The following is a 17,377-nucleotide window of genomic DNA, read 5'->3' on the forward strand; positions in this document are numbered from 1 at the left end:
TGTTTTCAGCATCAGAAGTCTTAGTTTTATCTGCCACGATAGTGCTCCTATCTGTAAGCCTGACTTTATCAATTTTCGGAATCAATCATAGACTGTACGTACCCTTTCTGCTTGAAACGAGTCGCTAAAACCTGAGATTGGGATAGAAAATCATCTTCTGACTTGCAATTGCATCTGAGTCAAATGAATTGGCCCCTAGGAATATTACACAACCATGACCTATGATGGCAACTGTTTAATGGAATGTAAGCATTCCGGTCGGTGGCCTTAAAATGGTTTCTAGTCTAGAAACCAACATCGCTTTTAAAAATTTCCAAATCCAAGAAGGTGATCTGCTGATGGTCAATAGTCCAGGTGAGCTGTATATTTTTATTGTTGTTATTTAATTTACCCATGAATGACTGTAAGCTGGACATGTCACCTTCCCAGGTCATAATTAAATTGTCAATGTACCTCTTGTAGCATGACAATTGGGGAGGGCGATCCTGGAATATAACATCTTCCTCCCAGTGGGCCATGAAAAGATTGGCCACACTGTTATATTTTGTTTCATTTTATGGACATTCATGAATTGCGCTACACTTTTATATATTTTGTTGTTCATTTGAGGTATTGTTTGAATTAGCCTTGAGTGTTTGCTAGCAGTTCACCTTAACTGTGTCCTTTTATGTCAGCGTTGAATATTCTCTCTTATTTCAGTGCTATAAATAGTGTAACAGATTCACAAAAAAGGATTTGCTTTGATAGAAAACTATACAGTGAGACATGATGCCAAACCTACTGAAAAATAGATTTTGGATTTACTTATACTTTAAAGTGGTTGTAAACCCTCTCGGACAACTTTCACCTACAGGTAAGCCTAGATTAAGGCTTACCTGTAGGTGCTTGCAAAATCTCCTTAACCTACACGGTTACATAGTTATATGGTATGGTTGGATAAAGACACCAATCCATCCAGCTCAACCTGAGTGAGTGTGGGTGGGTGTCTACAATGGTCCCTATCCCTGTACATTGCGTCTCATTAAGATGCTCATCTATTATATTATTATTTATTTAAAGTACCCATATTGGGCCGTCAATTTACACAACGCTCCACACATATATCACACACTCACATCGATCCCTACCCTCAAGGAGCCCACAAATCCAAGGTCCCCAACTCACATTCATATACTAGGGCCAATTTTGGACAGAAGCTAATTAACTTACCAGCACGTCTTTGGAGTGTGCGAGGAACCCCACACAGGCACAGGGAGAACATGCAAAACTCCAGGCAGATAGTGTCATGGTTGAGATTCGAACCAGCGACCCTTTTTACTGCTAGGTGAGAGTGCTACCCACTACACCACTGTATAAATCCAGAAATGTAAGCTAAGCAGAGAGGGGTCCCACCGCTCAGGTAGGTGCAGACCAGGGGAGATGAAAGCCAGTACAGTATTGTCCTTCAAGAGGGAAGAGTCCCAGGTGCTGGCTGATGCAAGATGAGGCAGGCAAATCGAGGAAAGCTGGAACCCGCACACCGGTATAATGATGAATGCTTTATTTAAAAAGCTGAATCATGAAGAAACACAAAACATAGCAGCAGAAGCGTACAAAAGCAGCTGACGCGTTTCACACTACGATGAGTGCTTATACATAGCAATGAATAAGCACTCATCGTAGTGTGAAACGCGTCAGCTGCTTTTGTACGCTTCTGCTGCTATGTTTTGTGTTTCTTCATGATTCAGCTTTTTAAATAAAGCATTCATCATTATACCGGTGTGCGGCTTCCAGCTTTCCTCGATTTGCCTGCCACTACACCACTGTGCCGCCCAGATTTAGGAGATATTTGCAAAAAAAAGACTGTACCGATGTCTACGGCGTATGCGGGCTGTAGACAATGGCGCAGGCGCACTGAGCATGGCGTTTCCAAGGGCGATCATGCCGTTTCCGAGGGCGATGGCGCCGTAACTGGCGGGTCCCACACGCATGCGCCGGAGTGACTTCATCGCTGCTCCGGCCACTCACAGTGCCGGAGCAGCGATACCTGGAAGTCACTCGGGGGCTTCGATCTCAGGTAAGTAATTCATAATGAGCTGGTTTGCTATGCATACTAGCTCATTATGCCTTTGTCTTGCAGGGTGTATTTTTATTTTTTCTGAGGGTTTACTTCCTCTTTAAGTGATTTTCTTTCTTGATAAAGCCTTACTTTAATATACAGATGAAGGGCCATCTCAGAGAAATGTACAACCGGGTAAGAGATTGTACACTGCAGGGGGACTAGTCACGTGTTCTTGAAGTTGGCACCCTTGCTCGGGGTGCCCTGTGATATTTCCAACCTAAAAAACCTTTTATTGGCAGAATTTTGAGAATCCCTTCATGAGCAAAAGACCGATGGCTGATTCCCATTTATAAAAAGTCACAGGCCAAGAACTGCTGCAGGCGCAGCATAAGCGGAAGGCCTACATGACTGGGGTTTGACTAGCTAGGCTGTAGTAAAGTAGGGGGTAAACAAAATGTGTGGAAAAGGGGAAAATAATAGGTCTTACCTCATTGGGGGAGGCAGGGTTGGGTCAAGGTGTGCTGACGATTAGACTTGGCGCAGTGAAGTAAGGGGACAAAGAATAAACACAGGGTGGTTGACCTATTCTACGGTATGTAGTAACAGTGGGGGAGGGGGGCGCAGTTTCAGATCCTTGCCCTGGACGACCCTGTCCCGGTACTGGTTTGTGTGCATCAATGGAACTGAGCTGCCTTTGAATGAACAAGTCTGGTGTAAATGTCACAGAGAATAATTAAAGTTATTTTAATGGCTGAACTTTTACCTTTATGCATTCTATGCATGAAGGAAAAAAACAAAAACGTCTGTGTGTAGCGCCCCCCATCCTTATCTAAACCCCCTCTGATCCAGCAATGTTCACAAGAGCCTCGGCTGTCCCGGGTCTCTCCAATGGGCTCCCGCTGCTGTCAATCACAGCCAGTGAGCCAATGAGGAGAGATAGCGGGGTGGGAGGACGTGGCTGACCTGCGGCTCTATGTGTTTTATGAATGGATAGAGTGAAGGCTCGGGAGCGAGCAGCTTTCTCTGGGGGCACTGCTTGAGGAGGAGGAGCCAGGAGCGCCGGCAGGGAACTTTAAAAGAAGAGGACCGTGTCTGCTCTGTGCAAAACCATTACACAGAGCAGGTAAGTATAACATGCTTGTTGTTTAAAAAAAAATAGAATCTTTAATACCACTTGAAATCTGTTTATTCACAAAGTTAAAAGAAAAATATTAATGTTGGGACCTGCCCTAGAATGGAAGCGCGGTTGAATTTTGGAGATGCTTGGAGATAACCTTTAAGGTCCCATGCTGTGAGCTGGCTTTCGGCTTATCCATTTGGCTTTTCCCTAACCGTCTCTGATCTCTGAGTGTGCTAAATGGGTGACAAGGCAGGAGCACAATTGGGAGAAAGGGACAGAGCCCTACAACAGGAAGTGCCTGAACAAAGGCCTTCATGGCAGGATCACCAGGGATTATTATAATGAAAGCCTGAGATGTAAAAAATATTAAAAACAACTTTTCAAATGACATTAACATGTTAACCACTTGAGGCACAGAAGGTTTTAACCCCCCCCCTTCATGACCAAGCCATTTTTTGCGATACAGCTCTGTGTAACTTTAACTGACAATTGCGACGCTGTACCCAAATAAAGTTTATGTCCCTTTTTCCCACAAATCGAGCTTTCTTTTGGTGGTAATTGATCACCTCTGTAGTTTTTATTTTTTGCGTTATAAACAAAAAAAGACCGACAATTTAAAAAAAAAAATCAATTTTTTTTTACTTTCTGTCATGAAACCTATCCAAAAGTAAAAAATCTGATTTCTTCATCAATTTAGGCCAATATGTATTCTGCTACATGTTTTTGGTAAAAAAAAAATCCCAATAAGAGTATATTGATTGGTTTGCGCAAACGTTATCGTGTCTACAAACTATGGGATATTTTTATGGCATTTTTTTCTTTTTTTTTTTACTAGTAATGGTGGCAATCAGTGATTTTTAGCGGGACTGCGGCGGACAAATCAGACACCTGATACTTTTGACACTTTTTTTTAGGAACCAGCGACATTATTACAGTGATCAGTGCTAAAAATATGCACTGTTACTGTACTAAAGACACTGGCAGGGAAGGGGTTAACATCAGGGGCGAACAAAGGGTTAAGTGTGCTCCTAGGGGGTACTTTTTAATTGTGTGGGGGATGGACTGATTGGATAAACACTTCTTAGCAGAAACACAAGATCAAGCCAGATTTCATCCCCTGCAACAAAAAATTTTACTTTGAAATACTTACAATAAAACTAATGTTGCGTACACACGATTGGAAATTCATCCAGCAAAAGACCGATGTGAGCTCCATCTGACTTTTGCTGGCAGAATTACATCTGGCAAAAGATTGAGAGCAGGTTCTCAATTTTTCTGTTGGAAAAATTTCCTATCCAAAAATGCGATCGTCTGTAGCAATTCCGACGCACAAAATTCCTACGCATGCTCAGAAACAATTCGACGCATGCTCATAAGCATTGAACTTTATTTTCTCGGCTCATCGTAGTGTTGTACATCACCGCGTTCTTGGCGGTCGAAAGTTCAGCGAACTTTTGTGTGACCGCGTGTATGCAAGGCAAGCTTGAGCGGAATTCCGTCGGAAAAGCCATCATATCTTTTTCTGACCAAAATCCCAATCGTGTCTACGCGGCATAAGTACACACGATAAACTAATTTTGAGTGAGATACTTCCAATAGGAAATCATGTCTAAAGGGATGCAGGCCCAGCAGCTTTCCTCATTAGTGCCCTGCAGGTGCACAGCTGATTGATAATTATTAAACCACTCCCATTAGACTCACTCCCACAAGGACGCAGACAAACACACAGGGATTTCTTCATAATAACAAAAGGTAGGAATCTGCAACAAAGTTTGTTAAAATCCTTATAATGTACATAAATCACCCAGATTATTTTTTTCTCAACAAAAGCATAGTTACTCTTTAAATATTCCATTGAAAACGTTTTCTTATATCTGTTCAATAGGTGGAAAAAACACAGTGTGATTCTGCCAGAAATCCAGTGAGCTGATCTATTTCTGTAACTCTGTGCTGCTTATCAAGCAGCATTATTGGTTCTTCCATTTCCACTTCTCTGGACTAAAAAACACCTTCCCCACTGTAACAGAAATGAAGCGGGGGGAGGTGGGGGGGTTTGTAGTTCAAATCAGGGAAGCAGCCTAGGGTGACAAGTCTGCTCCTTCATAGGTGCAGTACAGTGAGCGTTGTCACCCTAGGACAGGGAGCGTGTTACTGGCAGGATCACCAGTTCATAATAAAGGAAAAACAACCTGACAAAAATGATTGCAGCCACCAGATATTAACAGTGGTAATTGTGTGTGTGTGTGTGTGTATATATATATATAAATACTCATTTTAGTTTTCTTTCTGTTCTGTTTTAGGATCATGTAGTTTTGAGAGACCACATTTTGATAGCTATGATGACATAATTTACAAAGCAGGTAGGAACAGTCATCCTTATTTTCTAGTCATGTTTAAAGTGTATGTCAGGCAATAAAAAAATAATTCTCCATTACATGTACATGTCCCCAGGTTTTGTCCATATAAATGCTTCCAGTACAGAAAAATACCAGTTGATCTGCCAGAAATCCAGGTAGCTCTTAACTTCCTGTTTTGGGCGGACAACACTGAAATCCACAGTCAGCCCTCCCCTTTGTTCTGTCTTGCTGAACAACAGATCTTCACCCATCCATGCCCTTCTCCATCCATGCCCAGATGCATACATTCATTTCCTTCCAAGTAAAACAATACCATTGTCTCTACTCCCAAGAGCCTGCCCCCACAATGTATAGGGAAATGTAGATCTGGGGGGGTGTCTCAGAGCTGGGGCAAGGGGTGGGCAGGAGGGGTGGCTGCCCCAGGCGCAGTGAAGTAAGGGGACAAAGAATAAACCCAGGGTGGTTGACCTATTCTATGATATGTAGTAACAGTGGGGGAGGGGGGCGTAGTTTCAGATCCTTGCCCTGGATGACCCTGTCCCGGTACTGGTGTGTCTGCAACAATAGGAACTGAGCTGCTTTTGGAAGAAATGAACAAGTCTGGTGTCAATGTCACAGAGAATAATTAAAGTCTTTTTAAAGGCTGAACTTTTACCTTTATGCATTCTATGCATGAAGGTAAAAAAAAAACCCGTCTGTGTGCAGCGCCCCCCATCCTTATCTAAGTTCCCACTGATCCAGCGATGTTCACGAGAGCCTCGGCTGTCCCGGGTCTCTCCCTCCTCATTGGCTGAGCTAATGGGCTCCCGCTGCTGTCAATCACAGCCAATGAGCCAGTGAGGAGAGATAGCCGGGTGGGAGGACGGGGCCGAGCTGCGGCTCTATGTGTTTTATGAACGCATAGAGCGATGGCTCGGGAGCGAGCATGCAGCGGTGCCCCCAGAGCAAGCAGCTTTCTCTGGGGGCACTGCTTGAGGAGGAGGAGCCAGGAGCGCCAGCGGGGAACCTTAAAAGAAGAGAACCGTGTCTGCTCTGTGCAAAACCATTACACAGAGCAGGTAAGTATAACATGCTTGTTGTTTAAAAAAAAATAGAATCTTTAATGTCACTTTAAAGCTGTTTTTTCACAAGGTTAAAAGAAAAATATGAATGTTGGGACCTGCCCTAGAATGGAAGCGGGGTTGAATTTTGGAGATGCTGAGAGATAACCTTTAAGGTCCCATGCTGTGAGCTGGCTTTCGGCTTATCCATTTGGCTTTTCCCTAACCGTCTCTGATCTCTGAGCGCGCTAAATGGGTGACAAGGCAGGAGCACAACTGGGGAAAAAGGGACAGAGGCCTACAACAGGAAGTGCCTGAACAAAGACCTTCATGGCAGGATCACCAGGGATTATTATAATGAAAGCCTGAGATGTAAAAAATATTAAAAACAACTTTTCAAATGACATTAACATGTTAACCACTTGAGCCATGGAAGGTTTTACCCCCCCCCCCTCATGACCAAGCCATTTTTTGCGATACAGCTCTGTGTAACTTTAACTGACAATTGCGCAGTCATGCGACGCTGTACCCAAATAAAGTTTATGTCCCTTTTTCCCACAAATCGAGCTTTCTTTTGGTGGTAATTGATCACCTCTGTGGTTTTTATTTTTTGCGTTATAAACAAAAAAAGACCGACAATTTAAAAAAAAATCAATTTTTTTTTACTTTCTGTCATGAAACCTATCCAAAAGTAAAAAATCTGATTTCTTCATCAATTTAGGCCAATATGTATTCTGTTACATGTTTTTGGTAAAAAAAAAATCCCAATAAGCGTATATTGATTGGTTTGCGCAAAAGTTATCGCGTCTACAAACTATAGGATATTTTTATGGCATTTTTTTTCTTTTTTTTTACTAGTAATGGTGGTGATCAGTGATTTTTAGCAGGACTGCGGCGGACAAATCAGACACCTGAGGCTTTTGACACTTTTTTAGGAACCAGTGACATTATTACAGTGATCACTGCTAAAAATATGCACTGTTACTGTACTAAAGACACTGGCAGGGAAGGGGTTAACATCAGGGGCGAACAAAGGGTTAAGTGTGCTCCTAGGGGGTACTTTTTAATTGTGTGGGGGATGGATTGATTGGATGGACACCGCTTAGCAGAAACACAAGATCAAGCCAGATTTCATCCCCTGCAACAAAAATTTTTACTTAGAAAAACTTACAATAAAACTAATGCCGCGTACACACGATTAGAAATTCGGCCAGCAAAAGACCGATGTGAGCTTTTGGTCGTAAAATGCGACCGTGTGCATGCTCCATCTGACTTTTGCTGGCGGAATTCCAGGCAGCAAAAGATTGAGAGCATGTTCTCAATTTTTCGGTCGGAAGAAGTTCCTATCCGAAAATGCGATCGTCTGTAGCAATTCCGACGTGCAAATTTCCTACGCATGCTCGGAAACAATTCGACGCATGCTCGTAAGCATTGAACTTCATTTTCTCGGCTCGTCGTAGTGTTGTACATCACCGCGTTCTTAACGGTCGAAAGTTCAGCAAACTTGTGTGTGACCGTGTGTATGCAAGGCAAGCTTGAGCGGAATTTCATCGGAAAAAGCATCATATTTTTTTCCTACCAAAATCCTGATCGTGTGTACGCGGCATAAGTTTGAAAAAAATAAAAATAAACTAATTTTGAGTGAGATACTTCCAATAGGAAATCATGTCTAAAGGGATGCAGGCCCAGCAGCTTTCCTCATTAGTGCCCTGCAGGTGCACAGCTGATTGATAATTATTAACCACTTCAATACCAGGCACTTAGACACCTTCCCGCCCAGGCCAATTTTCAGCTTTCAGCGCTGTCGCAGTTTGATTGACAATTGTGCGGTCACGCCACACTGTACCCAAACAATTTTTTTATCATTTTGTTCCCACAAATAGAGCTTTCTTTTGGTGGTATTTGATCACCTCTGCGGTTTTTATTTTTTGCGCAACAAAAAAAAAAGTGTTTTTCTTTGTTTCTGGTAAAAATTTTTGGAAATAAGTACGTTTTCTTCTTCAATGATGGGCACTGATATGGCTGCACTGACAGGCACTGATACGGCGGCACTGATAGGCATCGATGAGGTGGCACTGATGGGCACTGATAGGTGGCACTGATGGGCACTGATAGGTGGCACTGATAGGTGGCACTGGTATGCGGCACTGATGGGCACTCATAGGTGACACTGATGGGCATTTGTAGGTGGCATTGATGGGTACTTATGGGTGGCACTGATGGGAACTTATTGGTGGCACTGATAGGTGGCATGGATGGGCACTGATAGGTGTGCACTGAAGGGCACTGATGGGCACTGACAGGTGGCACCGATGGACACTGATGGGTGGCACTAATGACACTGATTGATGGCACTGGTGCTATATAATGGTGCCATTTTTGGGCACTGACTGGGCACATTGGGCACATGTGGATGGCCATGGGGTACATACCTGGCCATCCACATGTTGCCCCCTTTCCTGGTGGTCCAGTGTGGTGATCTGAGGGGGGGCTGCGCTGATAAACAATCAGCGCAGACCCCCCCTGTCAGGAGAGCCGCCAATCGGCTGTCCTCTACTCGCGTCTGTCAGGGCGCGCGGCGGCATGTTATCCTGCTGGACGTCATATGACGCTTAGTCAGGATAACTGAACCACTGCCCGGCCGTCATCTGCTATGGGCCGGGTGGGAAGTGGTTAAACCACTCCCATTAGACTCACTCCCACAAGGACGCAGACAAACACAGGGATTTCTTCAGAATAACAAAAGGTAGGAATCTGCAACAAAGTTTGTTAAAATCCTTATAATGTACATAAATCACCCACAAAATTGGAGTTACTCTTTAAATATTCCATTGAAAACACAGTGTGATTCTGCCAGAAATCCAGTGAGCTGATCTATTTCTGTAATCTCTGCACTGCTTATCAAGCAGCATTATTGGTTCTTCCACTTCCACTTCTCTGGACTAAAAAACACCTTCCCCACTGTAACAGAAATTAAGCGGGGAGAGGGGGTGTTTGTAGTTCAAATCAGGGAAGCATCCTAGGGTGACAAGTCTGCTCCTTCATAGGTGCAGTACAGTGAGTGTTGTCACCCTAGGACAGGGAGCCTGTTACTGGCAGGATCACCAGTTCATAATAAAGGAAAAACAACCTGACAAAAATGGTTGCAGCCACCAGATATTAACAGTGGTAATAGTGTGTGTGTGTTTTATATATATATATATATAAATTTATTTATTTATTGTTCTAATTGAAGATGTGGAGCCCCCCCCTCTTGTGAGGCTGATCACCGTGCAGAATGCGGACGGATCCTGGTACCTGACCCCCAAAATCTCTGCTGTCCTTGGAATATCTGAGGCAGACATAAAGACCGAGAACCCCGACCAGGTATTGTGTTACTGATCATATCTGCAATATTTTACTTACAAAAAAAATTGTTTTGAATTATATTTTTTCATTTTTGACCATAATAAATAAAGAAAGAAAGAAAAAAAATGAAAATGTCCCTTCAGGTCTGGTATGGATATTAAGGGGAACCCCGCATCAAAATTTTTTTTTTAAATGGCGTGGGGGGCCCCCCAGGCACTATATACTCTGAACAGCAGTATATATACTATATAGCCTGCCCTATATACTCTGCAGAAAATTGGACCTCAGGTGTTGGTGGTACCAGAACACTGTAAGCCCTCACAGTTACTCGTCGGGCCCTGCTGTGAAATATTATATTCAAAAATTTGAAATTACATGGCCCTGTTAAACAGGGGCAGAAAAATTGGGCCTTGGGTGGTGGTGGTGCCACAACACTGTAACCCCTCACAGATACTCTTGTTGGGCGCAGGAACGGGCCCTGCTGTGAAATATTATATCAAAAATTGTAATTACATGCCCCTGTTAAACAGGTGCAGAAGAATTGGGCTTTGGGTGGTGGTGGTGCCCTAAACCGAAAATCTTGTTGGAAGCTAGCATCATCAAGATTGAGAAGGAATAGGATATTCAGCATAGGTAGTCTTCAAGGGATCCCGCATCCATAGCAAATTCAATCAGTTACATCATGTTGTGAGTGTGGTATGGAATCTTAATAATAGATATGGGGAATTTGAATTACATTAAATTTTAGTGTTTTGCCCTATATAGAGACAGGAAGAGGATTTCGAGTTTGAAAAATGGGTTCTTTTAATTGTTTTGGATGTGTATATGTTTTGCTATATATGTAAAAAATTGTAAAATTGTTTTGATAAATAAAGATTATAAAAAAAAAAAAAAAAAAAATTTTAGTGTTTTGCGCAGTGCCTCCAACCTTACGGTAAAAATGTGAACTTTGTTCAGACAATCAGTAACATACCACAATAATTTCCTGAGTTCGTTAATCTATGGGGAATTTTTACCAATGTATAAATATTTCCCAATAAAATTAATAAGTAAATCATTTTTTATCAATTTACAAGTATAATTATACAATTTCATACAGAACTGGGATTTCTGGTGATTAATATTTCATACACCCTACCGAAGATATCAACGCGGCAAAAAAACTATTTTGCTTAATATTTGATAAATAACCCAAGGATAGCCCAAATGACTATGTTAAAAAGATTTGCGGTAATCACGCCTTAAGTTCAAAAACACAATGGGGGTTTTTTACTAAAGGAAAATCCACTTTGCACTGCAAGTGCACTTGAAAGGGCACTAAAAGTGCACTTGGAAGTAAAGTCGCTCTAGATCCGAGGGGGACATGCAAGGAAAATAAAAAGCAGCATTTTAGCTTCCACTCATTTCAGATCTACCCCTTAGATTTAGAGCGACTGCACTTCCAAGTGCACTTTCAGTGTACTTAAAAGTGCACTTGTAGTGCAAAGTGGATTTGCCTTTCATAAATAACCCCCAATATCTCTTGTCGCTCGAGAAAACAATCCTCTGAATTTCTCCAGCCGGAAGGAATACAAAGTATGTCTAGTGGAGTCAACAGTTAGATATTATAAGTTTGAAGGAAGTAGTAATTTAACAGAGCTACCAGATTGAATGGGGCGATAAATAATTTCCCTGGGACCACAGTAGCCAAATTTGTTGTAATACAGTTTGGTCTTAATTTTACCCACAAGCGGCTTCAACACACAAGGCCAATAACGTGGGACAATTGTTTAATACTAAACTACCCTTCACACAGTATTGGATAAGATAAAATGTAAACGGTAAAATACGATTCCTATAATTTTCCCTTCACACAGTATTGGATAAGATACAATGTATACAGTAAGATACAATTCCTATGATTTTGGGAAGAGAAAATATTATCAATATATGGTCAGCATCTCACCACTGTTTCAATGATTTACTTTGGTGAGTTCAGGTAATATCGTCTTCAACCACTAGGCATGTCTGAGGGCAGAAAAACATGTTCTGAACTATCTGTTAAATAATATGTTCTATTTTCATAATGTGTATCTGTTTGTATATTAGTGCTGAAATATATTATATATATATATTATATTAATCAATATCACATAAAATGGTTATATACATGGATAAATGTATAATTCTTGTATATCCTGTGAATACTTGTTTATCTAGGAAAACACATGCTACAGGTATATTTTTATACAGTTATAGTCACGATTCATATGTCTTTCATAACACTGATTGGCATTTTAAAACAATTCTTATTTCTAATTTGTTCTTACATCTAAGTCTTATGTTTTTACCCTACGACAGAATTATCATTGGGTCAGTAGACACTAAAATCATAATTGTATTTATGGCCTGGAATATAATATATAATTTGAGTGACTTAAATTCAAATATAGGTATTTTAAAATAATGCTGCATGCACAACTCTCAAATGTCTTCCTAAAAGTCTTTTGAGGTGAACTTTGGACAGACTCAATTAATATTTTAGATAGAGTTTAGCTGTCTACACATTTCCTAGAGTCTAAACAATGGGTTCCATTAGATAAGGGTAATTTCTCTGTGAGAACAATCTAGTTACATATCTGTGTAACTTTTTATGGCAGTGTTGGGTCTATCCTTTCATCTACCCAACAAGGACAGGTAAATATCTTTCTGCTTTGCAATGAGTTGATTGTCTGAAGAAACAGTTTCTCTCTATTCTTGTCTTAAGTGGTTTCAAGAGGAGAACAAAACAGGTATCTTTTGTTTTTGTGAAAAGGGCACTGTTGCTCAGGTGACTTTGTTTCAACATGAGTTTTGTATATTGACCTCCACTTGGAGAGGGTGATCCACTCAACCTTATCTGGTGGGGGGCGCTCCTGTAGTATGACGACTCCTTAGCTGAGTTTTTCATGAATTATGAAGATTTTTATATATCCTGGCCTTGACAATCAGCATCAGGTGTTTGACAGCTGCTGATCCAAGACTGATTCATTTTTATGAATGTGAGCCTATCAACTGAGTCTGTGGACAGGTGCTCTCTTTGATCCGTTACAAACCCTTCAGCAGCACTGAATGTGCGTTCAGAAAGCACGCTGGATGCAGGAGAGGCAGTAGCTCAATTGCATATTGAGCAAGTTCTGGCCAATGGTCCATTCTCAAGACCCAGTAACCCAGTGGATGATCTGTTGGAAAGGTCTCCAAGTCTGCTCTTGCCCCTAGATATTCCTGGACCATATAATGCAGACGCTGGCGATGGTTGCTTGAACCGATCAGACCTTGGCGCTGAGGACTAAAAAATTGTTTAAAGTCAGTCAGTCGTCCATCTTCTCCACCCCTCTTCCTTTGACTGAACGAAGCCCCAGCAACACATTGTCCAGCACCAGGAATTGGTAACCTCCCAGGGTCTGGAAATGAATTGCACAAAACTTTCTTCAAGGCTTCTTGAAGATGTTTCATCCTCTGCTCCCTCTGCAAAGGCAGGATGAGTTCTGCAACCTTACCCTTGTAACGTGGATCAAGAAGGGTTGCCAGCCATTAATGATCCCTCTCCTTACTACCACGAATCCCAGGGTCCTTTTGCAGGCTTTGCAGAATCAGGGAGTCCTCTGGGTCACTAAGGATCACATGATCCATAACTACCTCCTCCCAGCCACGTACAACTCCTTGGGTTTCTGGGGACTGAAAACCATGTCTTGAAGACTGCTGCTGAGTGTTATCCTCTCCATGCTGACACAATCCTCCTCTTCTTTCTGTGTGTTTGGCGGGCCCGCAGGAATGCTATCTGGATAAAGGAGGCCTTGAGAGGAAAGAAAGTCCTCCTATTCCTCCTGCTGTTCTGCCTCAAGTGCCCTGTCCATGATTCCTCGAAGCGTGTGCTCCAGCAGGAAGACTAGAGGGACAGTGAGTGTCACTGATGCATGCATTGCCGCTTCTCACCATCCTTGTGGCCTCCTCAAATGGTGACAGGACAGTGCATGCATCCTAGATCAGTAGCCACTGGCATGGCAAAAAGAAGCCAAGCTCCCCTGACCCTGTCCTAGTGCTATACTCGCACAGGTACTCATTGATGGCCCTCTGCTGTGTGTGCAGCCGCTGCAGCATTGTCAACATTGAGTTCCACCTGGTGGGCATGTCACAAATGAGGCGGTTGGTGGGCAGGTTGCATTACCTTTCAATGTCAGCCAGCCGAGCACTGCCATTGTATGACCAGCAGAAATGACCACAGACTTTTCTGGCCTGCCTCAGGAGATCCTGTAAGCCTGGATACCTGCTTAAGAACCGCTGCACCAGCAAATTCAGGACATGTGCCAAACATGGAACATGGATCAAGTGTCCCTGTCAGAGGACAGAGAGAAGGTTGGTGCCATTTTCGCATACAACCATTTCTGGCTGAAGCTGGTGTGCGTCAACCACCTCTGAACCTGCCCCTGCAGAGCTGCCAGAATTTCTGCCCCAGTGTGGCTCCTGGCCTCTAGGCAGACCAACTCAAGCACCGCATGGCATCTTTTAGCCTGACTGCTTGCATAGCCCCTTGAATGCTTACGGAGCACTGCTGGTTCAGAGGACAAATCTGCATAAGAGGGCATAGAGGAAGAAGAAGAATAGGGAGGGGAGGAGAGAGCTGTGGCAGAATCACCACTAGCATTTTGGAGGCGTGGTGGTGGAACAAGCTCCAACAATACTAAACCCTGTCCTGCATCCTTCCCAGCTGCCAGCAGAGTTACCCAGTGCGCCGTGAAGGAAAGGAAACGTCCCTGCCCATGCCTGCTGGACCATGAGTCAGCAGTAATATGAACCTTACTGCTGACCGCCCTGTCCAATGAGGCCAAAACATTGCCTTCCATATGCCGGTAGAGAGCCAGAATGGGCTTCCGTGTAAAGAAATGGCGTTTTGGAACCTGCCACTGAGGTACAGCAGATTCCACAAATTCATCAAAGGGGGCAGAGTCTACCAGCTGAAAAGGCAGCATTTGCAGTGCTAGCAATTTGGCCAAGCTAGTATTTAGATGCTGAGCATGTGGATGTCTGGGACCGCATTTCTTTTTACGGTTTAGCAGCTGGGGTACGGAAATTTGCCTGCTAAAATCATCGATTGGTGGTATACTGCTAGCAGATTGGCTGCAAGTACTTGGGACACCTATTACTAAACCTTCATTCCTCTCAGTACAGATTTTTGAGAGGACTGGAGGTATAGTAGGGTTGGAGATCCCAGATGAGGAGCAAGGAGAAGTCCGCCTTTTTCTTTAATGTGGGTCTCTCAAGTGCTGTTGCCAACGGACTGCATAGCAGGTCATCATATGTCTGGTCAAGCATGTGGTGCCCAAGCGACTGCTGTTCTGGCTACGCTTGATCCGCTTCAGACATAGGTTGCAAACAGCAATGGTGCGATCTGCTGCACACATGTCAAACCCACACCAAAGAACTTTTAAAAGTCAGCGGGGAGTCAGCTGCGCCATGCACCTGCGGAGCTTTGCGGTATGATGCAATCAATAGGGTGGCTGCCCCCTAGAGGACATCCTGCCTCGTTGGAGTTGTGCCTTCTCCTCCTCCTCTCAGGCACCCAAGTACAGTCAGTGACCTCATCATCTCCTCCCTCCTCGTCACTGGAACAAACTTGGCAGTATGCTGAAGCTGGGGGAACATGACTGCCAGTTTCTTGTCCTTCTGTGGCACCCCCTCTCTCTAGGCTCACGTTACTCCCTTCCTCAACCCGGGAACCAACATTGGAGCGTGCAAATCACTGCGCATCCTCCAGCAGTATGTACCCGACACTGTAGTCGAATAATACTGGGGACTCCTCCGTGCATTATGGTGGGGCTACGGAAGGAGTGACTGTGGACAATGAGCCAGTGGAATAGGCCGCTTTGGCAGCTGCGTTGGAAGGCAAACTACTCTGAGCCTGGGTGACAGAGGATGAGGAGGACGGCTTTGTTATCCACTCCACCAACTCTTCTGCATGTTGTGGCTCAGTAACGCGGCCAGCAGCAGAAAAAAAGGACAAACGTGTCCCACGGCCACCTGCAGAGGATGCACCATGTCCACGACCACCACTGTTGACTGTAGAAACAGAGGTTGCTTGCCCTCTTTTAGTGGCCCGTGAGCGTCTGCCTCTCCTTGGTGGCCTTCTGGACATGATGTATTTTTTGTCTTGCAACACCACACTACACTGTATTAGATACTGTGTACACCACCAGAAATGTAATAGAAACTGTGCACACTGTATTAGAAACAGTACACCACCGAATGCACTGTAGATATAGGCTACACTGGATGCAGCATATATATATATATAGAGAGAGAGAGAGTGGGGACGGAAAGTATTCAGACCCCCTTAAATTTTTCACTCTGTTATATTGCAGCCATTTGCTAAAATCATTTAAGTTCATTTTTTCCTCATTAATGTACACACAGCACCCCATATTGACAGAAAAACACAGAATTCTTGACATTTTTGCAGATTTATTAAAAAAAAACCAAAAACTGAAATATCACATGGTCCTAAGTATTCAGACCCTTTGCTCAGTATTTTGTAGAAACACTCTTTTGATCTAATACAGCCATGAGTCTTTTTGGAAAAGATGCAACAAGTTTTTCACACCTGGATTTGGGGATCCTCTACCATTCCTCCTTGCAGATTCTCTCCAGTTCTGTCAGGTTGGATGGTAAACGTTGGTGGACAGCCATTTTTAGGTCTCTCCAGAGATGCTCAATTGGGTTTAAGTCAGGGCTCTGGCTGGGCCATTCAAGAACAGTCAAGGAGTTGTTGTGAAGCCACTCCTTCGTTATTTTAGCTGTGTCCTTAGGGTCATTGTCTTGTTGGAAGGTAAACCTTCGGTCCAGTCTTAGGTCCTGAGCACTCTGGAGAAGGTTTTCGTCCAGGATATCCCTGTGCTTGGCCGCATTCATTTTCCCTCGATTGCAACCAGTCGTCCTGTCCCTACAGCTGAAAAACACCCCCACAGCATGATGCTGCCACCACCATGCTTCACTCTTGGGACTGTATTGGACAGGTGATGAGCAGTGGCTGGTTTTCTCCACACATACTGCTTAGAATTAAGGCCAAAAAGTTCTATCTTGGTCTCATCAGACCAGAGAATCTTATTTCTCACCATCTTGGAGTCCTTCAGGTGTTTTTTTAGCAAACTCCATGCGAGCTTTCATGTGTCTTGCACTGAGGAGAGGCTTCCGTCGGGCCACTCTGCCATAAAGCCCCGACTGGTGGAGGACTGCAGTGATGGTTGACTTTCTACAACTTTCTCCCATCTCCCGACTGCATCTCTGGAGCTCAGCCACAGTGATCTTTGGGTTCTTCTTTACCTCTCTCAGCATGGCTCTTCTCCCCCGATAGCTCAGTTTGGCCAGATGGCCAGCTCTAAGAAGGGTTCTGGTCATCCCAAACGTCTTCCATTTAAAGATTTTGGACACCACTGTGCTCTTAGGAACTTCAAGTGCA

The 17,377-nt window shown here is 43.5% G+C and overlaps 2 protein-coding genes across 3 annotated transcripts in view; both read left to right on the top strand.

Moving 5' to 3' along the window:
• LOC141121389 (von Willebrand factor A domain-containing protein 5A-like) overlaps positions 1-17,377 on the top strand; it is a gene marked incomplete in the record, with an annotated part of 791,688 nt that overhangs the window by 533,151 nt on the left and 241,160 nt on the right.
• Positions 1-17,377, top strand: part of LOC141121405 (von Willebrand factor A domain-containing protein 5A-like) — a 239,283-nt gene that overhangs the window by 210,795 nt on the left and 11,111 nt on the right. For both annotated transcript variants that reach the window (XM_073611105.1, XM_073611106.1), the window contains 2 exons: positions 5,462-5,521; positions 9,794-9,924. In XM_073611105.1, coding sequence (XP_073467206.1) covers positions 5,462-5,521; positions 9,794-9,924 — 191 coding nt within the window. The remainder of the gene's footprint in view (positions 1-5,461; positions 5,522-9,793; positions 9,925-17,377) is intronic.

This window comes from Aquarana catesbeiana, linkage group LG01, assembly GCF_042186555.1.
Source record: "Aquarana catesbeiana isolate 2022-GZ linkage group LG01, ASM4218655v1, whole genome shotgun sequence".
Classification (NCBI taxonomy): domain Eukaryota; kingdom Metazoa; phylum Chordata; class Amphibia; order Anura; family Ranidae; genus Aquarana; species Aquarana catesbeiana.